Source organism: Salvelinus namaycush, chromosome 26 (assembly GCF_016432855.1).
Source record: "Salvelinus namaycush isolate Seneca chromosome 26, SaNama_1.0, whole genome shotgun sequence".
In the NCBI taxonomy this organism is placed as follows: Eukaryota; Metazoa; Chordata; class Actinopteri; order Salmoniformes; family Salmonidae; genus Salvelinus; species Salvelinus namaycush.
This window is the reverse complement of record NC_052332.1, coordinates 7,213,092-7,240,426: the sequence shown is the minus strand read 5'-3', so window position 1 is coordinate 7,240,426 and position 27,335 is coordinate 7,213,092. Positions and strand designations below refer to the sequence as shown.

General features: G+C 46.6%; 1 protein-coding gene across 2 annotated transcripts in view; it reads left to right on the top strand.

Moving 5' to 3' along the window:
- Positions 1 to 27,335, top strand: part of LOC120020931 (collagen alpha-1(V) chain-like) — a 138,616-nt gene that overhangs the window by 77,721 nt on the left and 33,560 nt on the right. Inside the window, exons 6-29 of one of the 2 annotated variants that reach the window (XM_038964575.1) lie at positions 3,491 to 3,604; positions 3,919 to 4,305; positions 4,788 to 4,989; positions 5,110 to 5,372; positions 5,453 to 5,509; positions 7,509 to 7,550; positions 11,033 to 11,095; positions 11,366 to 11,440; positions 15,441 to 15,533; positions 15,633 to 15,689; positions 15,924 to 15,977; positions 16,207 to 16,260; positions 16,564 to 16,671; positions 16,805 to 16,858; positions 17,269 to 17,313; positions 19,122 to 19,175; positions 21,330 to 21,374; positions 22,460 to 22,513; positions 22,710 to 22,754; positions 22,879 to 22,932; positions 23,838 to 23,882; positions 24,158 to 24,211; positions 25,776 to 25,820; positions 26,263 to 26,316. In XM_038964575.1, the coding sequence (XP_038820503.1) occupies positions 3,491 to 3,604; positions 3,919 to 4,305; positions 4,788 to 4,989; positions 5,110 to 5,372; positions 5,453 to 5,509; positions 7,509 to 7,550; positions 11,033 to 11,095; positions 11,366 to 11,440; positions 15,441 to 15,533; positions 15,633 to 15,689; positions 15,924 to 15,977; positions 16,207 to 16,260; positions 16,564 to 16,671; positions 16,805 to 16,858; positions 17,269 to 17,313; positions 19,122 to 19,175; positions 21,330 to 21,374; positions 22,460 to 22,513; positions 22,710 to 22,754; positions 22,879 to 22,932; positions 23,838 to 23,882; positions 24,158 to 24,211; positions 25,776 to 25,820; positions 26,263 to 26,316 (2,118 nt within the window). Of the gene's footprint in view, positions 1 to 3,490; positions 3,605 to 3,918; positions 4,306 to 4,787; positions 4,990 to 5,109; positions 5,373 to 5,452; positions 5,510 to 7,508; positions 7,551 to 11,032; positions 11,096 to 11,365; positions 11,441 to 15,440; positions 15,534 to 15,632; positions 15,690 to 15,923; positions 15,978 to 16,206; positions 16,261 to 16,563; positions 16,672 to 16,804; positions 16,859 to 17,268; positions 17,314 to 19,121; positions 19,176 to 21,329; positions 21,375 to 22,459; positions 22,514 to 22,709; positions 22,755 to 22,878; positions 22,933 to 23,837; positions 23,883 to 24,157; positions 24,212 to 25,775; positions 25,821 to 26,262; positions 26,317 to 27,335 lie in introns of those variants that run through there. The other variant, XM_038964574.1, reaches the window with a different exon arrangement.

The window sequence follows — 27,335 nt, the reverse complement described above, 5'->3', positions numbered from 1 at the left end:
GTCACATACACATGGTTAGCAGATCTTAATGCGAGTGTAGCGAAATGCTTGTGCTTCTAGTTCCGACCGTGCGGTAATATCTAACAAGTAATCTAACAATTTCACAACAACTACCTTATACACACAAGTGTAAAGGAATGAATAACAATATGTACATATAAATATAAATCGCCGTTCGGCATAGGCAAGATGCAGTAGATGCTATAGAGTACAGTATATACATATGAGATGAGTAATGTAGGGTATGTAAACATTATATAAAGTGGCATTGTTTAAAGTGACTATTGATACATTTATTACATCAAATTTTGTATTATTAAAGTGGTTTGAGATTTGAGTCAGTATGTTGGCAGCAGCCACTCAATGTTAGTGGTGGCTGTTTAACAGTCTGATGGCCTTGAGATAGAAGCTGTTTTTCAGTCCCTCGGTCCCAGCTTTGATGCACCTGTACTGACCTCGCCTTCTGGATGATAGCGGGGTGAACAGGCAGTGGCTCGGGTGGTTGTTGTCCTTGATGATCTTTTTGGCCTTCCTGTGACATCGGGTGGTGTAGGTGTCCTGGAGGGCAGGTAGTTTGCCCCCGGTGATGCGTTGTGCAGACCTCACTACCCTCTGGAGAGTCTTGCGGTTGAGGGCGGAGCAGTTGCTGTACCAGGCTGTGACAGGCTCCCGACAGGATGATCTCGATTGTGCATCTGTAAAAGTTTGTGAGTTTTTTTTGGTGACAAGCCAAATTTCTTCGGCCTCCTGAGGTTGAAGAGGCGCTGTTGCACCTTCTTCACCACGCTGTCTGTGTGGGGGGACCATTTCAGTTTGTCTGTGATGTGTACGCCGAAGAACTTAAACTTTCCACCTTCTCCACTACTGTCCCGTCGATGTGGATAGGGGGGTGCTCCCTCTGCTGTTTCCTGAATTCCACGAACACCTCCTTTGTTTTGTTGACGTTGAGTGAGAGGTTATTTTCCTGACACCACACTCCGAGGGCCCTCACCTCCTCCCTGTAGGCCGTCTCGTCGTTGTTGGTAATCAAGCCTACCACTGTGGTGTCGTCTGCAAACTTGATGATTGAGTTGGAGGCGTGCATGGCCACGCAGTCATGGGTGAACAGGGAGTACAGGAGAGGGCTGAGAACGCACCCTTGTGGGGCCCCAGTGTTGAGGATCAGCGTGGTGGAGATGTTGTTTCCTACCCTCACCACCTGGGGGCGGCCCGTCAGAAAGTCCAGGACCCAGTTGCACAGGGCGGGGTCGAGACCCAGGGTCTCGAGCTTAATGACGAGTTTGGATGGTACTATGGTGTTAAATGCTGAGCTGTAGTCGATGAACAGCATTCTTACATAGGTATTCCTCTTGTCCAGATGGGTTAGGGCAGTGTGCAGTGTGATTGCGATTGCGTCGTCAGTGGACCTATTGGGGCGGTAAGCAAATTGGAGTGGGTCTAGGGTATCAGGTAGGGTGGAGGTGATATGATCCTTGACTAGTCTCTCAAAGCACTTCATGATGACGGAAGTGAGTGCTACGGGGCGATAGTCATTTAGCTCAGTTACCTTCACTTTCTTTGGGAACAGGAACAATGGTGGCCCTCTTGAAGCATGTGGCAACAGCAGACTGGGATAGGGATTGATTGAATATGTCCGTAAACACATCAGCCAGTTGGTCTGCGCATGCTCTGAGGACGCGGCTAGGGATGCCGTCTGGGCCGGCAGCCTTGCGAGGGTTAACACGTTTAAATGTTTTACTCACGTTGGCTGCGGTGAAGGAGAGTCCGCAGGTTTTGGTAGCGGGCCGTGTCAGTGGCACTGTATTGTCCTCAAAGCGAGCAAGGAAGTTGTTTAGTTTGTCTGGGAGCAAGACATCGGGGTCCGCGACGGGGCTGGTTTTCTTTTTGTAGTCCGTGATTGACTGTAGACCCTGCTACATACCTCTCGTGTCTGAGCCATTGAATTGCGACTCTACTTTGTCTCTATACTGACCGCTTAGCTTGTTTGATTGCCTTGCGGAGGGAATAGCTACACTGTGTGTATTCAGTCATGTTCCAGGTCACCTTGCCCTTTAGGGCCTTAGGACGAGTACCTGATTTAGCAATAATATAAAAGCTAACCAATGAAGCTCTAAACCAGCTCCAGGTTCTGTGCATTCTATCAAACACCTTCATATACCCTGAGGCCTGGTATTCCCTGATTTTCCCTAATCCCTTTATCCATAAACAGCTCTTTGATTAGGGATCAGGTAGTGTCGGTTGGACAAAATGCTGGAAAGAAAAAAAGAGCTGCATGGCTGAGGGGAAAACGCTGAAGTTTGCCAGAGAGAAAGTGCTGACTGCTGGGGAAACCAACAGGGTTGAATATGCTATGCAGTGATATTGTAGATCAAATATGCAGGAATGGCAGAGTACTTGCCTAAGCCTGTATCTCCATACGCTATGCTGAATGGAGATTGTCCTTCTTCAGTATCTACCCCCATTCTATTGAACATCTCTGCTTTCTTTGCTGTGGTAAGGCTTGATCCTTTGGAGGAGAAGGACATTCATTCAAGAAGCTAACCAACCACGCCCTTGGACCCATTCCAGTTGAAGTGTTTGGTTCAACTGGAATGGGTCCAAGGGATCTCACCACTCAAACAAATCTCCGGCCCATGGTAAAATGTGTAGAATTGCAGGAAATTTACTTTAAAACGTTACATTTTCTCTCTTCCGTCAAGAGGGGGGCCCCGACCAAATCATATTACAATAATAAGGCTAATATGGAGAAGAGCTCACAGATCAAATAAACTGAGAGGCACTGATGCAACTAGGACCACCACTCCTCTCAGTATATCATCAGGATGAGCTCTATGACAGAGAGCTATGGCATGCAATCATTCAGTACATTGCACCGCCATATGCAAGTAAAGTAAGCTTGCATAAAATGGAAGTGAACCCCACCCCTGCCTACCCACCCTTCTTAAACACCTTCACTCCTGATCTCCCTTGTACCACCTCACCCTATTGTCCCCTCTTAGAACCTCTCACCCCCCCCCCCCCCCCCCCCTGCAGCAGTATCAGGGTTCAGAGTGGGGCAATTCGGGGGGGTTGTGTTTTGGGACAGTAGAGAAATGCCGAGGTTAAACACCCGAAAGTACACAGCAACATGCCCTCGACCTGTTAAGATCTGTGACGGCTTCATTCAGACACCAGTGGAAAAGTGATCTATTATCCATCAGTGACATGCATGAATACAGAAGAGTAGGGCCGCTGAGGCTTAGGAGAGAGAGAGGTCAGATATGGGTCAGATTGACATTCCTGGAAGGGTTTCCGATCAAGGTCGCCATAACGCACACCCTCTCGTATATTATTGCTAGCTGTGGTGTTGTGCTAGCTGTGGTGTTGTGCTAGCCGTGGTGTTGTGCTAGCCGTGGTGTTGTGCTCAATAGCACAACTGCTGGAACACACTTGTGACCAATCCGATTGCTTGGCCGGAACTAACCGTTTCATAATTCCCTGTATTGTATAGAACACAGAGGAGGACAGCTATTACTATGAGTATCCTTACTATGAGGACATGGATGGGAAGCCTTCTGAGACTGAGACGGACGAAGCAGCTGGACCTGCCACGGAAGACGTAAAGGTACTGTCCTCTGTCCCCTGTCCATTTGAAGGACTACCGTCTCTCTCCAGTTTAGTATGGTGGGTTGTGGGACTATACACCCTCCCCCCATCCTCATCCCTTCTCTTATTACGTAGTGATTGTTGTTGATGATTGCTGTTGATGCTAGCTGAGTATGCTTTCTTGGCCAGATATCCCTTTGAAAAGCTTTTCGCTATCTCAACGGTTTAAAACTGAGGTTAATGAAAACGAATGACGTTAAACAAAGCCGTTGTTAATGCCAGTTGTATAAGCTGCAGTAGTTCCTCCTAACATTGCGTGGTTCTTCTCTCCAGGTGTCCGTGCCAGAGAGCGGCCGTGTCGTCACCTCCGTCAAAGAGGTGGTGTCATCAGTAAGGGAGACAGAGAGTCAGGGAGCCGAGGGCAAAGTGTTGACCAGTACCGCCAACGCTGAAGCCGCCGCTGCTGCTGGAGCTGGGGAGGATACCAGCCGTTACGACAACTACGATACGGAAAGTTACGGCAACTACGAGACGTACTACGACGAGTCCACGGCCCTGCCCGACGTCAGTCGCAGGGTCACCATCAGCAGTAGCAGCATGGGGACGGGCGCAGGGGTGGCGCTGGACTTGGGGTCAAAGGTTGACCTGGGCACGGGCGCGGAGATTGAGAAGGTCATCACCACTAGTGGAGGAGTCACCATGACAAGCAACAAGACCTCAGTGAGTTATCATCATCGTCACAAACAAAATGCTGGAATAACAACAACCAAATTTGTGTAAATACTGGAATACTGGGTTATTTTAACACAGACAGTTGGGTCACTCAGTTGGGCTGTTGGGTTATTGATGCTGGGTTGGGTCAGATCCGGGTCAGATCAGAAGACTGGAGGAGTGGCTTAGTAGGCACGTGGCATTCAGATAGTTATTTTTGTTAACAATAATGTTATTAATGTTATATTAGAATATGTCATGTGCAGTGAAACAACCGAACTGGCTGGGTCAAAATAACCCAACGTGTCGTGTCCACTATTTACCCAGCGCTGGGCTGTTTTTAACACAGCATATTTACCCACATAGAACTACAAGTCCTGGAAAGCAGCTATAGCAGGAGGATACGATGATTGCCATTATCTGTCATTGTGTGCCAGTGTACTATTCTCATTGCATCGCACTTCTGTATCCTTTCCTCGCTGGTCTCTCAGTTAGCAACAGCCTACGATGAGAACTATGGCGAGGGCTATGACCTGTCCTATGGCGAGGGAGAGGAGGATGAGTACGGAGTCGGCGGAGGTGGCCACGGCAGCAGAACCAGCAGCAGCAGTACTGTTGAGATCGGCGCTGGTGGGGGATCCGTATCAGTCGGGGGCAGTTCTGTTTCTGCTGGGGGCGGTTCCGTCTCTGTGGGTGGATCTGCCAGCGCCGGAGGCGGGGCGGCGAGCGCCGGAGGCGGGGGAGCTGGAGCCGGAGGCGGGGGAGCTGGAGCCGGAGGCGGGGGAGCTGGAGGCGGGGGAGCTGGAGCCGGAGGCGGGGGAGCTGGAGCCGGAGGCGGGGGAGCTGGAGGCGGGGGAGCCGGAGGCGGGGGAGCCGGAGCCGGGGGTTCCGTTGCTAGGGGAGCAGGGGGCCAGGGTGTGGATATTGAGGGAGATTACACTGATCTGGAGGGTGTTGGGTTTAAGGAGGAGTCCATCTCTGAGTACGGGGAAGAAGATTATGGCTATGGAGACCCGGACTACGATGGACAGGGGGAAAAGGTGCTGCCGGCAGAGACAGACGAATACTATGGACAGGTAATTATGACTGATGGTGATGACGGCGGTGGTGATGATGATGATGATGATGAAGGTCATGATGACGGTGTCATCTGCAGGTTGATGGGTCTCGAGGAGAGAAAGGACAGAAGGGAGAGCCTGCTATCATTGAGCCTGTGAGTATAATTTCTCCTGTGTGTGTGCGTGTGTGTGTGTCAGTGTGAGAGAGTGTGTTAAACACAAACCATGAAATATCACACACACCACTGACTGTGAGTCATATAACACAAACACACATGTCTCGGCCCTTTTGCATTCTCATGTTGTATCCTGCAGCAAGGCCCACCTCTGGCCCGGAGGGTAAACAGCACGGCTACATCTAGAGATTGTGAATGATCATCGGGTGTGTAAACACGCTGTGGGCTAGCGTAAACACTGACCAGGAAAAGACCCACTGGGAACGGAGGGGTAGAGAGAGAGAGAGAGACACCGAGAGATAAATAGCCAGTCCCTAGTTTGGGATTTGAACCCATGACATTATTAGCTCGAGGAGCTAAAGCCATGGCTATACCTCAAGGATTTTGATTCCTCTACATCGGTCTCTGGTATGCCAATGTCGTCACTGGCAGCCAATTCATATCTTGTGAGCCAAAGCCTCCACATCAACACATAGATATTCATAATGCACCACCATCAATCTGAACGGAGTCACAGAATCAAGGGAGTTTTGAATCCCATGGCGTCAGCCCTATAATCACCCACAGCTGCTTAATTTAAACAAATGTCACTGGGCTTAACTATGTGTGTGTGTGTTTGTGTGAGTGTTTGTATGTGTGTGACTGAGCGTGTGTGTGTGTGTCCTACCTCACAGAATGAGCCTGTGAGCCGTCCATCTAGTTCGGATATTAAATCAACAATGAGCCCCCTCTTTCCAGTCCAATCCCCATGTGACACCAACCCCCCCAGTCCACTTCCAGCCCCACCCTGGCTACTCACACACATAAACACATACACACACTCCTCTATCTGTTTACTGCTGGGATCAGTTACTCCTGGGTCAAACGTCCCTGACCATACATCTACGCCAAGTGTTTGACAGATAGACACACTATAGGAAAACGGTAAAGTGACCCCACACACACACACACACACACACACACACACACACACACACACACACACACACACACACACACACACACACACACACACACACACACACACACACACACACACACACACACACGCACACACACACACACACACACACGTACCTATCCATAGACACACATCAAACAAAAGGAACATGTGTGACTATCGGAATGTTAAAAAGTAGGGCAGTAAATGTATTTTTTTTTACTTGGAAAATAGATGTGGCTTGAATGAGATTTTGCAGGGCTGCAGACAAAAAAAAAACAGTTCCAACCAAGGCTTTAGTTGTGTCGACGTTATGTTTTTCCATTGTCACCACAACAAAGGGGGAAATAAAATGATCAACACAACAAGGACGATTCTTCACTGTCATGTCCTTTAGCTTCAGCTCATCTGTGAGTGTTTACGAGTGCACCCTGCCGAGACGGAGACAGATACAGAGAGCTGCTGTTTTTAAGTGAGTCGTGGGCAAGGGTCATGTTCAGAGAGACATGGAGTGCTTACTATGAGATCCCCCCTACTGACCTGGCCATCTCTCTTTTTGAACGCTGGGAGCTGGAGGAGCAATTTCCCACCTTGGCTCTGCTATTAGCTAATTGGACAGAGACAGATCTCCGGGACAGCTTGAGCTCCTGTGTTCTTATTACCCATAGTCCCCTGATCCATGGGCATGTTGAACATGTTCCATCAGCCTCCTTACTTTGTCCTGATCATTATTTACCCTCTGCTGGTTACTCCCAGATTAATGTGAAGTGCTGAGGGAAATGACAGGCAGGAATTTATATTAAATTACCCAACACTCCTGGATGGAGAGTAGATATGCAGAATGTGTCTGGACATGTATACGTATTCACACATACTGAAGCGTTGCATGCATATGAATGAATGAATGAATACATACACAGGGTTGTACACACACTGTCACACGCACACACATACACACGCGCACGCTTACACACACATAGTGCTGCATGCTCTACAGGCTGCAGCCATCCATCTCTCTGATGTGTTTGTGTGTTTCAGGGAATGCTGGTGGAGGGTCCACCCGGGTCTGAAGGCCCAACAGTAAGTACATCTCTCTATTCTCTCTTTCTGTCTCTCTCTCTCTCTCTCTCTCTCTCTCTCTCTCTTCCTCTCTGTCGGCCTCTCTTTCCATCTCTCTCTTCCTCTATCTCCCTCTCTCCATTTGTCTCAGTCTATTTCTTCAACTCTGTGTGTGTACGTGTCTCTTTCTCTCTCGCTCTCTCTCACTCTCTCTCTCTCTCCATTTGTGTCTGTCTATTTCTCCCCCTCTGTGTGTGTATGTGTGTCTGTACATGTCTCTCTCTCTCTCTTTCTCTCTCTCTCTCAATTCAATTCAAGGTGCTTTATTGGCAGGGGAAACATATTCTAACATTGCCAAAGCAAGTGAAGTAGATAAAATACAAAAGTGAAATCAACAATAAAAATGAACAGTAAACATTACACTCACAGAAGTTCCAAAAGAATAAACACATCTCTCTCTCTCTCTCTCTCTCTCTCTCTCTCTCTCTCTCTCTCTCTCTCTCTCTCTCTCTCACTCTCTCTCTCTGTCTCTCTCTCTCTCTCTGTCTCTCTCTCTCTGTCTCTCTATCTCTCTCTCTGTCTCTGTCTCTCTCTGTCTCTGTCTCTCTGTCTCTCTCTGTCTCTGTCTCTCTCTCTCTTTTTCTCTCTCTCTCTCTCTCTCTCTCTCCCTCCCTCTTTTTCTCTCTATACATATATATGAGGAGGTGTTCATAATGTTTTGGACACTATATATATATATATTTCCATGACATAGACTGACCAGGGGAATCCAGCTGGAAGCTATGATCCCTTATGGATGTCACTTGTTAAATGAACTTCAATTAGTGTAGATGAAGGGGAGGAAACAGGTTAAAGAAGGGTGCAACTCAATATTAGGAAGGTGTTCTTAATGTTTTGTACACTCAGTGCATATCTCCCTCTCTCTCCCTCCCTCTCTATATCTCTCTCTCCCTTTCTTTCTCTCTCTCTCTCTCTCTCTCTCTCTCTCTCTCTCTCTCTCTCTCTCTCTCTCTCTCTCTCTCTCTCTCTCTCTCTCGCTCTCTCTCACTCATCCTTGGCAGTCTATGACTAGTGATTTCGTTGGAATCTGAGATACATCTCAGTCTGTGTCACCCCCGTATGTCCTATGTAGTCTGTCTCTGGGTGAGAAACAGTCGGTATCCCCCAACTGTTCTCTTTGGAACGCCACCGCTAGTGTAACAATTAGAGAGAGGGAAACTGTAAGCCCAGTCGGTGTGATTTTGGCAGGGCTTCTTGCCAGTCTAGAGCCTTAGTAATCGGAGTGGTAATAGCATAACACACCACTCCTCAAGAGAGACAGTTAGTTTACCCAGATGTTCTGGGACCAGTTATTATTCGTTTGTCTACGTCTTTATGACACACTTGCTCTTGCAGTCTATTTGATCCCAAGGTGCTGGGTACTATAAGAAACAGACACTCCACAAAACAGCAGAGAAATGACAGAGTAAGAGTTTGTAGAGCGTGAGAAACGGGCCACCAGTTAAGATGTATCTTCTAATAGACTGCCTACCTCATACTTCCTCATACTCTTCCTCTCTTCCCCTTTTTCCATATTTTGTTACGTTACAGCCTTATTCTAAAATGGATTAAATTACACATTTTCCTCGTCAATCTACACACGATACCGCATAATGACAAAGCAAAAACAGAAATACCTTACTTACATAAGTATTCAGACCCTTTGCTATGAGACTCGAAATGGAGCTCAGTTGCATCCTGTTTCCATTGATCATCCTTGAGATGTTTCTACAACTTGATTGGAGTCCACATGTGGTAAATTCAATTGATTGGACATGATTTGGAAAGGCACACACTTGTCTATATAAGGTCCCACAGTTGACAGTGCACGTCAGAGCAAAAACCAAGCCACGAGGTCGAAGGAATTGTCTGTAGAGCTTCGAGACAGGATTGTGTCAAGGCACAGATCTGGGGAAGGGTACCAAAAAATGTCTGCAACATTGAAGGTCCCCAAGAACACAGTGTCCTCCATCATTCTTAAATGGAAGAATTTGGGAATCACCAAGACTTCCTAGAGCTGGCCACCTGGCCAAATTGAGCAATCGGGGGAGAAGGGCCTTAGTCAGGGAGGTTACCTAGAATCCAATGGTCACTCTGACAGAGCTCCAGAGTTCCTCTGTGGAGATGGGAGAACCTTCCAGAAAGACAATCATTTCTGCATTAATCAGGCCTTTATGGTAGAGTGGCCAGATGGAATCCACTCCTCAGTAAAAGGCACATGACAGCCTGCTTAGAGTTTGCCAAATGGCACCTAAAGGACTCTCAGACCATGAGAATGGTCTGATGAAACCAAGATTGAACTATTTGGCCTGAATGCCAAGCGTCACGTCTGGAGGAAACCTTTTCTTACTCTCTGCCTTGTCTGTCTCTTTGTCCATGTACATGCTGTATCCGCTTATGCTGGACTGTCCTCATCTGTGCTGTTAGAGATGGACAGGGGATTCAAGTTTTAAAGTCACGTGCAGAAGTACAGTGAAATGCCTTTCTTGGAAGCTCCAAACCCAACAACGCAGTAATCAATATCAATGTAGCACTAAAAATAACATAAGGTAGAACAAAAACACACAATAAATAAAAAGAAGAAGTAAGAAGAACACAAGAAAGTAAGAAGCTATATATAGGATCAGTTTCAATACCATATTTACTATGTGCATGGATACTGGATACCATCCCTACGGTGAAGCATGGTGGTGGCAGCAACTTGCTGTGGGGATGTTTTTCAGCAGCAGGGACTGTGAAACTAATCAGGATCGAGGGAAAGATGAACGAAGCAAAGTACAGAGAGATCCTTGATGAAAACCTGCTCTAGAGCGCTCAGGACCTCAGACTGGGGTGAAGGTTCAACTTCCAACAGGACAACGACTCTAAGCACACAGCCAAGTCAACACAGGAGTGACTTCGGGACAAGTCTCTGAATGTCCTTGAGTGGCCCAGCCAGAGCCCGGACTAGAACCCGATCAAACATCTCTGGAGAGACCTGAAAATAGCTGTGCAGCGACACTCCCCATCCAACCTGACAGAGCTTGAGAGGATCTGCAGAGAAGAATGGGAGAAACTCCCCAAATACAGGTGTGCCAACCTTGTAGCGTCATACCCAAGAAGACTCAAGGCTGTAATTGCTGCCAAAGGTGCTTCAACAAAGTACTGAGTAAAGGGTCTGAATACGTATCCAAATGTGATATTATATATATTTTTTTATACATTTGCAAAAAAAAATCTAAAAACCAGTTTTTGCTTTATCATTATGGGGTATTGTGTGTAGATTGATGAGGGGAAAAAACGATTTAATCAATTTTAGAATAAGGTTGTAACGTAACAAAATGCGGAAAAAGTGAAGGGTTTGAATACTTTCCGAATGCACTGTATGTTACTGCGTACGTAGCATTTTGCTGTGTGTATGTATGAGTGTGATTATGTGTGTGTGCCGTTCTCATTGTCTGATGATATGTATTGTTGTGAAACAGGGTCTCCCTGGACCCCCAGGTTCCTCCGGCCCCCCGGGCAGCGCCGGAGATGCAGGAGAGAGGGTGAGTAACAAGGACACCTCACCAGTAAAACACAATGACAAATAAATACATACATGGAAAATACCACAAACACATCACATAGCAACTGTTTCATCAAAAGCAAAAGGTGTAAATCAAGCTATTGACATACACCTGGAAAAGTTTAGTCCGGATAAATGATGCCAGGAATACAAACGCTTCAGTTTTTTGACAAAACTTGTACATGTGTACATTTTGACCTTGTTGGAGTAAATCCCCCACCCCTTCTCTATCTCTATCTCTCTGTCACAGGGTCCGAATGGTCGTGCAGGTCTTCCTGGTGCGGATGGTCTGCCAGGACCTCCAGGGACTGTCCTCATGCTGCCTGTAAGTAAATAACTTTATCTGACAGTTCTAGAATACACAGATCTAGAATATATAGACTTCCCTGATGCTGCATGTAAGTAAATAACATTATCTGACACTTCAAGAAGAGACATATAGATCAAGAACGGAAAATATGTCTCATGTTCAGTAATAACGCCTGTATGTTTATGCACATGTCTACGTTCATAATTGTATATACCTTGTTGGCTATTGTGTGTGTGCATTTGCCTTTGTCTGGCAGACTTTCTTCTTAATCTTCCATCCTAATCATGTCCCTTTCTGTACTGCTGTTCTCAAGCTGCCGGCTGATTTGTTAGGCCTGTCGCAAGGCTAATCCTCTCTTCTCTTTATCTCATTATCTGATAGAATGCTGGTAATATCGAATCGGAGTTCTGTGGGGTTTGGGTCACTGTGTCCTGACCTGTGTGTGACGTTAGCTATGTGGGATGTGTGTTCTATTGTGTCGGAAGGGTATTTAGAGATCTCAGTTCTGGAACGCAGGGAGGGAGTCTCCTTCTGAATCAAATACTCTTCCTGTCTGGTCCCGCCCCGTAATAGATACTCCAATCAGAGAATGCTCTGCTATAAGTCAGCACTCTAGCACCTAGTTGAAGCTTTAGGAAGCTGTGGTTCCGCTCGTTCAGACTCACTCTCTTCGGCTCTTCCTCGCCTCTCATTTCCCCTCTCTTCTCCCCTTCTTACTAATGAGATAACTACCTCACACTATTCCCCAATCCCCAGCCCCCACCTTCCTCTTGTCTTCAGACTCCAGCCCAATTGACAGCTATAGGAGTCTTACAGGAAGTCCTCCAGCCTCAGACAGGAAGTAGAGCAGGTCTAAGTGTTCCTTCCTGTGATCACAGCTGCGAAGGCTAAAGTGAATAGCTAGCCTTTCTGTTTCTTCTGCTCCTGAGTGTTCTGCTCTACTGCTGCTGCTGATGCGGCTCCTGAGTGTGATGACTTGTCCAGATGTCCTGCTGAAGTCTCAGGAGACCGCAGAGCAGAGCAGAGCCGTCTAGGAAAGGCAGGCCAATATGTCTGGACATGAACTTAGCCCAGTCTGGTCAAGGTGCAACTGTAAAGCACAGGCCCTTTTAAATGTGGTCATTTTGTTCAAACATAATGAGAGCTTAGATTTTAGTCATTCAGCAGACCCTCTTGTCTAGATCGACTTACAATTTAGTACATTCATCTTAAGATAGCTAGGTGGGACAGCCTTATAACTGTGCCTTATAGCTATGCTATAAGTCAACACGTTAACTTGGCCAAATATAGGTATGTTTGATTGTGGAGAGTTGGATAGTGTCCTTGGAAATTAGGCAGTAAGACCCTATTTGTGTGCCCCTGGTTTCTCTCTCTCTCTCTCTCGCTCGCTCTCTCTCTCTCTCTCTCTCTCTCTCTCTCTTTCTCTGTGCATGGTTAGATTTTTCTGTGTCATGGTTTAGTTTGATTGAGGCTCTCCGGGGACAAGAGAAATATCTAGAAAGATAGCCTCGCTAGAGAGATGTCACTGTGTTGAAGAAAGTAAGGTTTGCCAGCTTCATGCAATCCTGTGTTCAATGTTATTTTTTTTCGCTATTTGTATAATAACAAGGTAACGGTTGTGGTGAAAAACCCTCCCGGCTGTTGTGTTGTTATTCATTCCAACAGTAACAGAAACAGAAGCACATCTTTATTGGATCATCCAACTCCAGATGTCTGTCTGAAAATCCAGGTTGCACTACGCACATATCACCACTAGATGCCAGTATAAGCATCTGGATGGGGAAAAGGGCCATAACCAGGCAGTTGACTTATGAGCTAAGGTTTTTGCAACTGAGTAGTTTTAATTTCTTTTTTTTAATATAAATCATATTTTGATTTATTTAGACATTATTTTTGAAGATGAGCTATTTTAGCCTGTAAGCTGACTTGACCTTTTCTTAACCCACTGGGGTCTCTTACTCTCTGCCTTGTCTGTCTCTTTGTCCATGGACCTGTATCTGCCTACGCTGGACTGTCCTCATCTGTGTTGTTAGAGATGGACAGGGGATTCAAGTTTTAAAGTCACGTGCAGAAGTACAGTGAATTGCCTTTCTTGGAAGCTCCAAACCCAACAATGCAGTAATCAATATCAATGTAGCACTAAAAATAACATGGTAGAACAAAAACACACGATGAATAAAAATAAGAAATAAGAAGAACATGAGAAAGTAAGAAGCTATATATAGGATCAGTTTCAATACCATATTTACTATGTGCAGGGATACTGGAGTGATAGAAGTAGATATGTATAGGGTTAGGGCGACAAGGCTTCAGGAAATATGATGAACAAAGTGGCGGCAGCGGAAATGATGATTGTATGTGAGTTGTGTGTGTGTAGAGTCAGTATAAATGTGTATGCATGTTATGTGTGTGTTGGAGAGTCAGTGTGCGTGGGTGTGTAGAATCCTGTGAGTGTGCATAGAGACGGTGCAAAAATAGACATAAAGTGCAAGGGTCAACTCAGACAGTCTGTGTAGCCATTCTGTTAGCTATTTATTATTCTTATGGCTTGGGGATAAAAGCTGTTCAGGAGCCTGTTGGTGTCAGACTTACCGACCCTCTGTAGCGCCATGCGATCGAGGGCGGTGCTGTTGCCATACCAAGCAGTGATGCAGCCAGTCAAGATGCTCTCAATTTTTTAGGATTTGAGGGCCCATGCCAAACATTTTCAACCTCCTGAGAGGGACGAGTCGCTGTCGTGCCTTCTTCATGGCTGTGCGTGTTTGAGTGGACCATTTAAAGTCCTTAGAGATTTGGACACTGAGGAACTTGTAGCTCTCGACCCGCTCCACTGCAGCCCCGTCAATGTGGATGGGGTCCTGCTCACTCCCCTGTTTCCTGTATTCAACAATCAGCTCTTTGGTCTTGCTGACGTTGAGGGAGAGGTTGTTGTCCCAGCACCACACTTCCAGGTCACTGACCTCCTCCTCCGTCTCATCATCACCGGTGATCAAGTATGCTACCGTCGTGTCGTCAGCAAACGTGATGATGGTGTTGGAGTTGTGCGTGGCCACACAGTCGTAGATGAACAGGGAGTACAGGAGGGGACTAAGCACACACCCCTGTGGAGCCCCTATGTTGAAGGTCAGCATGGCGGATATGATGTTGCCTACCCTCACCATCTGGGGTCGGCCCGTCAGGAAGTCCAGGATCCAGTTGCAGAGGGAGGTGTTCAGTCCCAGGGTCCTAAGCTTGGAAGCGAGCTTTGAGGGCACTATGGTGTTGAGCTGTAGTCAATTAACAGCATTCTCACACACTGTAGGTATTCCTCTTATCTAGGTGGGCGAGGGCAGTGCGGAGTGCAATTGAGATTGCGTTGTCTATGGATCTGTTGGGGCGGTATGGAAATTGGAGTGGGCCTAGTGTGGCTGGGATGATGGAGTTGATGTGTGCCATAACGAGCCTCTCAAAGCACTTCATGATTACAGATGTGAGTGCTATAGGGTGGTAGTCATAGTGGCATGAAGCATTCAAGTTATTGGGAACAGGAATGATGGGGGTCAGCTTAAAACATGTGGGGATTACAGACTGGGACAAGGAGAGGTTGAAAATGACTGTGAATATGCCTGCCAGCTGATCTGCGCATGCACTGAGAACACGCCCTAGAATACCGTCCGGCCCCGCGGCATTCCGTGTGTCGGACTCGGAGAGAGCGAAGTCCTTTGGGTCGGTGGGGCCCCTCACGCACGGTACGGTGTTGTTATTGTCGAGGCGTGCATAAAATGCATTGAGTTCGTCTGGAAGAGAGGCATAGTTGGGCAGATCACGGCTGGGTCTTCCTTTGTAATCTGTCATACTTGAGTAAAAGTAAAGATGCCTTAATAGAAAATGAGTCAAGTAAATAGACAAAATGCCCTTATGTTGATGACTTGTTGTTGATTCAACGTCATCACATCGATTTTTTTAGGGGTTGAAATTATGTGGAAACAACGTTGATTCGCCCATTATTGGTTCTGAGTTCTGCTTTCACCCTCAGTTCCGGTTCAGTTCTGGAGGAGACTCTGGACAGAAGGGACCTCAGGTGTCTGCTCAGGAGGCTCAGATGCAAGCCATCATGCAACAGGCCAGGGTAAGGGTCACGCACACGCACACACACACACACACACACACACACACACACACACACACACATTTGTATCTCTCTTACAGTGCTGTTTTCTCTCTCCAGCTTGCGATGCGTGGTCCTACTGGCCCTATGGGTTTGACTGGTAGATCTGGTCCTCTGGTACGTACAAAAGTCTTCCTCAGTTTCCCCTCACACACACACACACACACACACAGAAACACACACCACTGTCACATACACAGCCTGAGGATAAACAACGATGGTGGTCATAGTTGATAAGATCCTATTGAAATTGTAATTCAGATGCTACAACAGTAATAGTGTTTTGGCTGTGGCCTGATCTGGGTCTACCATGACCTTTGTGTGACCTTATTGTGTTTGTCCTCCTCCCAGGGTTCTCCAGGTGTGTCTGGACTGAAGGGAGATTCTGGAGAGAGCGGTCCTCAGGTAAGACAGATGGAAGGTTCTAGACCACTAGAACCACTGAAGGTTCTAGACCACTGGAACCACTAGAACCACTCTCCTGCCATCGCCAGCCCAAGTTCAGGGCTATGCTATAAACACAACTTACTTTGGTTCTTTTATTAGGGTTATTTTTTTTTTGGGGGGGGGGGGGGGGGGTTCTGTGGTAGGGTTCTCTTGTTGGGTTCTCCAGTAACATTGTTCATTGTTTCAGGGACCTCGTGGACCAATGGGTTCTCATGGACCCCTTGGGAAGCCTGGTAGAAGGGTAAGTGTAATTGGGTCTTGCACTGGCATTTTAGTTTGGCATGCAGATTAGGATTGATTATTTCATGTATCGTATTGCTCTTGTGTTGTATGTTCACGCTGACTACTTCCTGCTGACCTCTTGACAGGTTTCCCCTTGCAAAGGGTTTCTAACCTCAAAAGGTCTTTCCTGGTTAAATAAAGGTTAAATAAATTAAAAAAGAATACATAAAAATTGTGCCCTTCAGGAAGGAGAAGGAAGTGATTGAAATGTAAGTGTTAGTGTTGCTAGGTGTTGTAAGGTCGATATATTCTGTGTTTCCAGGGACGCGCTGGATCTGACGGAGCCAGAGGCATGCCTGGTCAGACCGGAACCAAGGGAGACAGAGGGTTCGATGGTTTAGCCGGACTTCCTGGTGAGAAGGGACACAGAGTAAGTCACACCCCTTTTTCTGCTTTCTTCTGAATCTACATTGTATTTTCTAGTCCAGTGTTTGTGTGTCTCTGCCAGTGTGATTGTCTGTGTGTGTGTGTGTCACTGATCTGTATTATGTCGGTTCGTTTAGGGCGAATCTGGTCCCCATGGACCTCCCGGACCCACAGGAGAGGATGGAGAACGAGTAAGCACCACCACGCACCACCACACGTCCTATCTCCCTCCCGACATCTCTTATCATCTCGACTCAATTTCTCTCGCTCTCTACTTCTTCATCCTCCCACTCTGTGTGTGTGTGTGTGTGTGTGTATGCGTCCGTAGGTCAGTATGTCCGTGCGGTGTGTGTGTGTGTGTGTCTGCGTATGTGTGATTGGTAAGTGTGTGTGATCTAAGTGTCTGCCGGCAGTCATGTAAATCAGCCTCCTCCTCACATGCTCCATCTCTCATCTCACACCATCACTCACCCCCCACCTGGCTCGTCCTACTGCGCTACATCTGTACTCTCCTCCTTTCGTACCTCCTCTCTCCATCGCCCTCTCTCCTCTACTCCAACCTCCCACTTCCTGTTCTGAACACGTCACTTCCTGTTTTCAGGGAGACGATGGAGAGATTGGGCCACGTGGTCTGCCTGGTGAGCCAGTAAGTGTTGACCTTTTTAAGATGTCCACCACCTTGTCACTTGGTATTTTTGGTATTTTATTAGGATCCCCAATAGCTGTTGCAAAAGCAGCAGCTACTCTTCCTGGGGTCCACACAAAACATGAAACATAATACAGAATGACATAATACAGAACATTAATAGACAAGAACAGCTCAAGGACAGAACTACATACATTTTTAAAAAGGCACACGTAGCCTACATATCAATGCATAAACACAAACTATCTAGGTCAAATAGGGGAGAGGCGTTGTGCCACGAGGTGTTGCTTTATCTGTTTTTTGAAACCAGGTTTGTTGTTTATTTGAGAAAGATGAGATGGAAGGAAGTTCCATGCAATAAGGGCTCTATATAATACTGTACGTTTTCTTGAATTTATTCTGGATTTGGCGACTATGAAAAGACCCCTGGTGGCATGTCTGGTGTGTGTGTGTCAGAGTGTGTGTGTCAGAGCTGTGTGTAAGGTGACTATGCAAACAATTTGGGATTTTCAACACTTTAATGTGTTAACTCTTAGCCTAAAGAGACTGCCATGCATATTATTTATACCAGCCCTCTGACTACGATGAAGAGCAAAACGTGCCGCTCTGTTCTGGGCCAGCTGCAGCTTAACTAGGTCTTTCCTTGCAGCTCTCAACCACACGGCTGGACAATAATCAAGATTAGACAAGACTAGAGCCTGCAGAACTTGCTTTTTGGAGTGTGGTGTCAAAAAAGCAGAGCATCTCTTTATTACGGCCCGACCTCTCCCCATCTTTACAACCATTGAATCTATATGTTTTGACCATGGCAGTTTACAATCTAAGGTAACGCCAAGTCATTTAGTCTCCTCAACTTGTTCAACAGCCATACCGTTCATTACCAGATTCAGCTGAGGTCTAGACCTTAAGGAATGATTTGTACCAAATACAATGCTCTTAGTTTTAGATATGTTCAGGACCAGTTTATTACTGGCCACCCATTCCAAAACAGACTGCAACTCTTTGTTAAGGGTTTCAGTGACTTCATTAGCTGGGGTTGCTGATGCGTGTATGGTTGAATCATCAGCATACATGGACACATATGCTTTGTTTAATGCCAGTGGCAGGTCATTGGTATAAATTGTCATTGTGACACTTGCATCTCAATAAAACACGTGTTGACATATACATTCTAGAAACAGGATTTGACATAAAGTCCAGATAATGGTATATGCACACAGTCTTGTACACAGCTTTAGTTATTTAGCTCGCTACCCTACATGTGAATCTGAGGGTAGATTCCTCTTGTTCACAGCCTGCTTTCCTCACGGCTGGTGGACAGGCTCCTATATATGTCTACGGACAAGCTTCCCTTCCTCTCTGACAGGATTTCCCCCTGCAGAGAGGAGAAATGAGACAGGCGGAGAGGAAGAGAGTTAGAGGAAGAGAGACTGGTAGAGAATCGTTAGTGGTAAATGGTGTGGTGCAGTATTTCAGACACACCACCAGGGGGTGGTACAACCACATGTTTTCTGAAATATACTTGCTGTGAGAGGAAGGTGCGTTGAGCCATGGCACTAAGATACGACTGTTTGAGAGCATTGAAAAGAGCAGACATCAAGACGAGTGAAATCAGTCTAGGATGGTGCGGAGAGATCCAAGAAGCCTCAAGGATGTTTTAGATGAAAATCCATTATTCATTGTTGTGACACGCAATTTTACATCTACATTTAACACAATTCTATATTTATTTAGTAACTTTTGAAAAGGATCATGGTGTTGGTGTTGTTTGGAAAATATTTTGATCAATTGTTTCTCTCTCTCTCCAGGGACCTCGTGGTTTGCTGGGACCAAAGGGACCTCAGGGACCTCCCGGACAACTTGTGAGTTTAGAATGCACGCGCACAAACACGTACACGCACACACACATACCCACACACACAGTCACACACACTTTCATTTCACACTCAAATTCAGATACAGATTTAGCGGATACGTCATCCCCGTCGAGGGAATTCATTTCTGCAGCTCATAGCAAAACGAACAAAAGTACAAAGTACAAGCAGAACAAAAAATGATGTTTATTGTCACTTACACCAGAAAGGTGCAGTGAAATGTGTTGTTTTACCGGGTCTGCCATAGTAGTACGGCGCCCCTGAAGCAAACTAGGGTTAAGTGCCTTGCTCAAGGGCACAGCGGCAGATTTTTCATGACACCCACAGGGAAATACCACATACAACACCTCCACGACGTCACGGGAGGTTGGTGGCACCTTAATTGGGGAGGACGGGCTCGTGGTAATGGCTGGAGTCAAATTAGTGGAACGCTATCAAATGCGTCAAACACATGGTTTCCATGTGCTTGATGCCGTTCCGCTCCGGTCCAGACGTTATTATGAGCTGTTCTCAGCAGCCTCCTGTTCACTTCATACATCAGATGATAAGAAGGGCTATGGCTATAGTTATGAGGCTATTTATGTCTCCCACTTTACCTTCTCTACATCATTTGACGTGAGGGAAATCTCCCCTTGTCCCGATAGCATGTTGGTTCAGATTGGGGAAGGTATCTACAGCGTATACACAGTTGAAGTCGGAAGTTTACTTACACCTTAGCCAAATACATTTAAACTCAGTTTTTCACAATTCCTGACGTTTAATCCTAGTAAGAATTCCCTGTCTTAGGTCAGTTAGGATCACCACTTTATTTTAAGAATGTGAAATGTCAGAATAATAGTAGAGAATGATTTATTTCAGCTTTTATTTCTTTCATCACATTCCCAGTGGGTCAGAAGTTTACATACACTCAATTAGTATTTGGTAGCATTGGCTTTAAATTGTTGAACTTGGGTCAAATGTTTCGGGCAGCCTTCCGCAAGCTTCCCACAATAAGCTGGGTAAATTTTGGCCCATTCCTCGTGACAGAGCTGGTGTAACTAAGTCAGGTTTGTAGGCCTCCTTGCTCGCATACGCATACGTCAGGGCTTTGTGATGGCCACTCCAATACCTTGAATTTGTTGTCCTTAAGCCATTTTGCCACAACTTTGGAAGTATGCTTGGGGACATTGTCCATTTGGAAGACACATTTGCGACCAAGCTTTAACTTCCTGACTGATGTCTTGAGATGTTGCTTCAATATATCCACATAATTTTCCTACCTCATGATGCCATCTATTTTGTGAAGTGCACCAGTCCGTCATGCAGCAAAGCACCCCCACAACATGATACTGCCACCCTGTGCTTCACGGTTGGGATGGTGTTCTTCGGCTTGCAAGCCTCCCCCTTTTTCCTCCAAACATAACGATGGTCATTATGGCCAAACAGTTCTATTTTTGTTTTATCAGACCAGAGGACATTTCTCCAAAAAGTACAATCTTTGTCCCCATGTGCAGCTGCAAACCGTAGTCTCGCTTTTTTATGGTGGTTTTGGAGCAGTGGCTTCTTCCTTGCTGAGCAGCCTTTCAGGTTATGTCGATATAGGACTCGTTTTACTGTGGATATAGTTACTTTTGTACCTGTTTCCTCCAGAATCTTCACAAGGTCATTTGCTTTTGTTCTGGGATTGATTTGCACTTTTCGCACCAAAGTACATTCAGCTCTAGGAGACAGAACACGTTTCCTTCCTGAGCGGTATGACTGGAATTTGGAATTTTCCAAGCTGTTTAAAGGCACAGTCAACTTAGTGTATGTAAACTTCTGACCCACTGGAATTGTGATACAGTGAAGTGAAGTAAAGTGATAGAGAGAATTGAAATAATCTGTCTGTAAACAATTGTTGGGAAAATTACTTGTGTCATGCACAAAGTAGATGTCCTAACCGACTTGCCAAAACTATAGTTTGTTAACAAGAAATTTGTGGAGTGGTTGAAAAATGAGTTTTAATGACTCCAAACTTAGTGTATGTAAACTTCCGACTTCAACTGTATCTCAGTCTGTCACTGACGCCCTCCCCATCTTTATGTCCTTATTCTCTGTGTGTTAACCTGAGTGTGTGCTTTATGCATTGAAGTAGAGGCTTCATCTCATCTGTGTGTGTTACAGGGTGTGACTGGAATGGATGGCCACCCTGGACCCAAAGGAAACATTGTAAGTTCTGTAGCAGCGTGTAGAAACGATTGGCTCGATATGCTCCTGATACACACCTCTCTCTCTCTCACACACACACACACACACACACACACACACACACACACACACACACACACACACACACACACACACACACACACACACACACACACACACACACACACACACACACACACACACACTGGCTCGATCTATCCCCCAGGCTCACACCATTTCCTTACCTTGCTTCCAGTCTATTTCCCCATCAAATGCACACTGTTGTTTCATAAAGACCCATTCACTTACTCCCACACTCCCACAGTGTGAAGACTCTCGTGTCATCTAATGAAGAATAGACCGAATGTACTGTCCTGTTAGAGTCAAGTCCTCCATGGGCCGTCTGTGTTATTCCGGGACCATTTAGTCGGAGCAGTGTATCCATAATGAGAGAACGCCTGGCTGGAGAAGACAGTGTCTCCGCTGGGGATGCTCCAATTAGGGAGAGAGATGGGAGATCCACAGTCTTTTCCCAGCCGCTCCGAACAGGGAACGTAATTGATGGTCAATTATCTGGGAGGCGTTTGAGTTTGAGGTTCAGCATTCACTTTCATTAGGAGAGAGTGTGTGTGAAGGAGACTGAGAGAGTGTGTGTGTGGAGGAGACTGAGAGAGTGTGTGTGTGGGAGACGGGAGGTGTTTATGTGTTTGTTTGAAAGAGAGAGGTCGAGAGCAGTGTGTGTGTGTGTGTGTGTGTGTGTGTGTGTGTGTGTGTGTGTGTGTGTGTGTGTGTGTGTGTGTGTGTGTGTGTGTGTGTGTGTGTGTGTGTGTGTGTGTGTGTGTGTGTGTGTGCGCGTGTGTGTTCCCTCCAGCTAGAAAAGGCTATAAAAACACACCAACCTTGGGTGTTATGTCTGTGTGGAAGAAAGTAATAATGTAGTGTGATTTTGACTCAATCAAAAGTCCACTCACTACACTACACTCCGCTATGTTCGGGTGCCGGCATTTAGTCGTCTACCTCTTAAAGCTGCTCTGTCCTCATGTGTCAGACTGACACCTAGTGATGTCCTGTGGATGAATGTGAACGAGGTGTTGTCTCCATCGTAGGGACCCCAAGGAGAGCCTGGCCCCAGTGGACAGCAAGGAAACCCAGGTGCTCAGGTCAGTATGATCATCTTAGGATTCCTATTGGACAGGGTATGAGATTACAGCCTTCATTTAGTTCGTCGTTGTATGGTCATGCCCACTATGGCATTTTGACATTAGTCCATTGGTTGGATTCTCTGTCACTCTTGGACGTTCCTGTCTCATCCTCCAGTGAGTTTGTGCTGACAATGTCCGTCCTCTCTCTCTACAGGGACTTCCAGGTCCTCAGGGAGCCATCGGGCCCCCTGGAGATAAGGTAAGGCCCCTGGCCCCTTAAAACATATAACTACACCATTGTGTGATGTGAGCAGTATTGTGGCTCCACTGTCTGTCACCTGAGTATCTCTGACTTCCCCTCTCTCCTTCTCCGCTCTCCACAGGGTCCTACCGGAAAACCAGGACTGCCAGGAATACCCGGAGCTGACGGACCCCCGGTAAGTGTGTGAACTAACTCTCCCGAACACACTCCCCACCTCCTCGCAGGGCACACCTGTGCCGTCGCCAGGTGGTCCGTGGAAGGTGGTGGGTGGGAGAGAGAGAGAAAGGTATGTGTGTGTGCACGTGACAGACAGAGTGAGAAAGTGAGTGCGAGAAAGAGTGAAAGTAAGGAAGACGGAATGGAAGAGAGCGCGAGAGCTCGATGAGAGCAGCGTCTGTCGCCGTATCCCCCCCCCCCCCCCCCCCATGAAGCCCCGGGATCCTCCTTGGCTTTGATATCTATGTAGAGTGGAAATGCCACTCGCTCCCTCTTTCAACTCCCTTCTTCTCCATCTCTCCCCTTTTCTCTGTTCTATTTGCTGCCTCTTAGTCTTCAACCCACCCCCTGTCTCTCTCTCTCTCTCTCTCTCTCTCTCTCTCTCTCTCTCTCGCTCATATCTGAAACCATATCATTTGATAGTTATGCCACCTTCTTACCCTCTTTCTTCTGGCGACTTCTATTTTCCTCCGCTTAAGTCTCCTCTCATCCCTCTCTCTCTCCTGAAACCCTATCAGTGGACATATTACAGCTTGGTTATCTAAAGGGAACATAATCAATTTCCCTCGCCCCTTTTTCACTCGACATGCTAAGTGGTGTGTGTGTGTGTGTGTGGTGTGTTGTGAAGCTGAAAGCTCTTCTTTGAAAGATGTTCTATAAAAGCCCATAGTGCTTGTAAAATGCTGGGCATTAAAGGGACATCCCAAATGAGATTGAACTCTGAAGGCTTTTATTCCAAATGGCCTTTTCCACTGTCAGACAGTACATCCCGGCTGTGTTTTACTGTGTAATAGGTTGTAGTATTTACGACCGTGTGCTAATTATCCCGCGACTACCGTTCATTTTACTGTCAATAATTCACAGGGTCACCCAGGAAAGGAAGGACCCAACGGAGAGAAAGGACATTTGGTAAGCTTCTTCTCTCTTTATAGCTATTATGTTCTTGTTCGTAATTTTTTTTTTTTATCAGGATCTGTTTCTCCCTTTGTCTTTTTACTTGTCGTTCTTGCTCCCTCTTTCTCTCTGATTCTCTCTTTCTCTCTCTCTCTCTCTCTGTATCTGCCTCTTTCTCACTCGCTGTATTTTTCTCTCGTATTCTTCACCTGGATTTTGGACATTGAATTTACATAAATGTAAACGACTCTCTGTGACAAACTTCTATCCACACATGTATCTTCTCGCAGGGTCCCACTGGCTCTCAAGGCCCAATCGGTTATCCCGGTCCCCGAGGCGTGAAGGTGAGTTTTACGCCCCAATGCCGGCCTAATTATCTCCTAATATACTACCCCATCCTTGGAGCACATGATATCAATGGTGCTCTCCCATTGGCCTGATCTGTCATGAGGTAAAGCAGTCTAACCCTTAGTCCCACTGTCTTTTGAAGGCTAATGGGTAACGAACTGAAACTGCACGTTTGTGTGCAATAAAATAGGCCTAGTTAGTGGTTATGCTGTTTCATACTCTGTGTGGACCAGACATAATGTTAGAGTAGGATTTTGGACTGAACAAACCCCCCCCCCATCTGTGTCATGCGGATGGAGTCAATATTACTGGAAATCACAAACCTGTCCCCCCCCCCAATTACCTTCTGTCACCAGAAGTACTTATTTAGGCTCGTAAAACCAGCGATGCTCATCATAGCTCAGTTGCGAGGGTCAGGGTTGACGGGCCGCGTGGCTGAGATAAGCGTGGCTGTAGCTCGCACTCGCACTCTCTCTATGGCCCTGGGAGTGATCCCACTGCCGCTTGATCCTCAGTAATGACTAGCTGATTTAAGCAGAGACACGTGAAGGCAGGCGGACTCCCATCAAATGGCCCCTCCAGAGAGGGGTTAAGGGGCCAAATGAATTAGGCTGGTGAGGCTGGCGGATGCTCATGCCTCTTGGCGTGTGCTCTCCCGACGCGCTCCCCAGCAGTTAGCCTCTGCGTGTTGGAGACAACGGGCTCGGTGACTGATGCTGGTTTAATGAAAGTACAACCAATGTATATGGGAGTAAAGATAGATATAGGAGGAGAAGGATGCTATTGGTTTCCAGCACCACAGGGTACCATCAATTCTGCTCCTATACTATAGAATTCCACCCCAGGCGAATAGCTTTGTTATCATCGAGCTCCAATCGAGATCAGTCTTTATAGAGTTTAATGAGATACGGCATACTTAGTTATCTTTCAGCCTTAGTTGAGTGTGTTAGTGTTTTAAGCGTTCGGATCCAGTTTAGTGTTTGATACTAATGAAGCCCCAGTTGGTAGAGGGTGGTTGATGTTGGCCTAAAGCACCGTGCTTCAGACGTACATGCTCACTAACCTCTATGTCTCTTTCTGTCTCTCCCTGTCTCTCTCTCTCTCTCGCTCTGTCTCTGTGTGTGTGTGTCTCTCTCTCTCTCTCTCTCCCTGTCTCTCCCTGTCTTTCACCCGTTGTCTCTGTGTGTGTGTGTCTCTCTCTCTCTCTCTCTCTCTCTCTCTCTCTCTCTCTCTCTCTCTCTCTGTCTCTGTGTGTGTGTCTCTCTCTCTCTCTCTCCCTGTCTTTCACCCTCTGTCTCTGTGTGTGTGTGTCTCTCTCTCTCTCTCTCTCTCTCTGTGTCTCTCGGTCTCTATCTCTCTCTCTCTCTCTCTCTCTCTCTCCCTGTCTCTCCCTGTCTTTCACCCGTTGTCTCTGTGTGTGTCTCTCTCTCTCTCTCTCTCTCTCTCTGTCTCTGTGTGTGTGTCTCTCTCTCTCGCTCTCCCTGTCTCTCCCTGTCTTTCACCCTCTGTCTCTGTGTGTGTGTCTCTTTCTCTCTCTCTCTCTCTGCCCTTGCCTACTAGGGAGCCGATGGTGTACGAGGCCTGAAAGGAGGAAAGGGTGAAAAGGTACGACAATAGCGTGCGTTTGTGTCCGATCTTCTGTTAGAGTGGTCAAATGAAACAGGCATCAGTCACACATGATAATAATGAAAGTGATGATGGTTCTAACAATGATGGTGATGATGAAGGTGACGATAAGGATGATGGTATATGTTGCCGAATCCCATACATGTCTGGCTGTCCTACTTCTTTTCGGGAAAATAAGATCTAGAGTTTCTATGGCAACAGGGACTGCCCAAAGCAATTTTACAGGTGTGTGAGAGAGAGAGAGAGAGAGAGAGAGAGAGAGAGAGAGAGATGTGTGTTTTTTTGTGTTCACACACGTTTGTTTGTGAATGCCTTCGTGAGGGCGGATATGGCTTTCCACTGCTCTCCAAAACAAATGACCACATTCTCAACACCTTTTACTGTCTCCCCCTCCTTTGTCTTGTTCCTTTCTTTCTCTCAGGGAGAAGATGGATTCCCTGGCTTCAAGGGAGATATGGGAATCAAGGGTGACAGGGTGAGATATTTATCTTTTGTTCTATTTTTTTTTGTCAAATGCCGTCCACATATCTGGATGACTCAGTACATAATATCCAACAGAGTTTAAGCAAATACTTTCATCAGTCTGGCAGGGATTTAGTGTTCCTTTGACAGGCTTATGATGAAGGGTACAGTAAAACCCAGTTTGACTTTGAAAAGTGATGGAAACGTTAGGCTAGTTGTCATTGGCTAGTTGTCATTGGCTGAGGATTTTGTCGAGTGCACAGTTGATCCTAAAGTTCTCTGGTCCAGTAGGAGGTGACCTTTACTTAAACTGTTCAGTGGTATTGATCCCCTACTGTCTCTCTGCCCCCCCCCCCCCCCCCCGATTGGCCCGAAGTCACTGTGACTGCTGAGTCACTGTGGAGTTATGGGTAATGAGCAAGCACTGACCAAACGTCTCTGTTGCCAGTTCTGTGTGTGTGTGTGTGTGTGTGTGTGTGTGTGTGTGTGTGTGTGTGTGTGTGTGTGTGTGTGTGTGTGTGTGTGTGTGCGCGAGCTAGTGTGTGTGAGCTGTTTCCGTTTGCGTGTGTGTGTTCCTATCAATCCCCCTCTTCCATCTCTCCAATTACCTCTTGACGTCTAGCCGACCTCTCTGAGATTTATAGAACAGAGAACTGGCAGGTAAAGCCAGAAATAGAAGCCCTCTCAAAGCGAACAGTGTCAGTCAGAGATTTACGTTAGACTGTTCAAGTCACCTCAATACCCGTCGACGGGGAGACACAAGGAGTAGCTCTGGCCCCTACTTTAAACACAATACCCTCAACCCCTGAACAGGCCATCTTGAGAGGAGGAGAGCGAGAGATAGAGAGAGAGAGAGAGAGAGAGACAGTGATGAGAGAGAAATCGATGAGAGGAGCTTAAACCTCTTCAAAACAGAGAGAGCGAAAAAGACAAGGGGCTTCAGCCTGTCTTCCTCTGGAGATGTAGCAGATGGGGAGGAGAGGAGAGGGATTTTAGAGGGGAAAGAGAGGAGAAGAGAGAGGGATTTGAGAT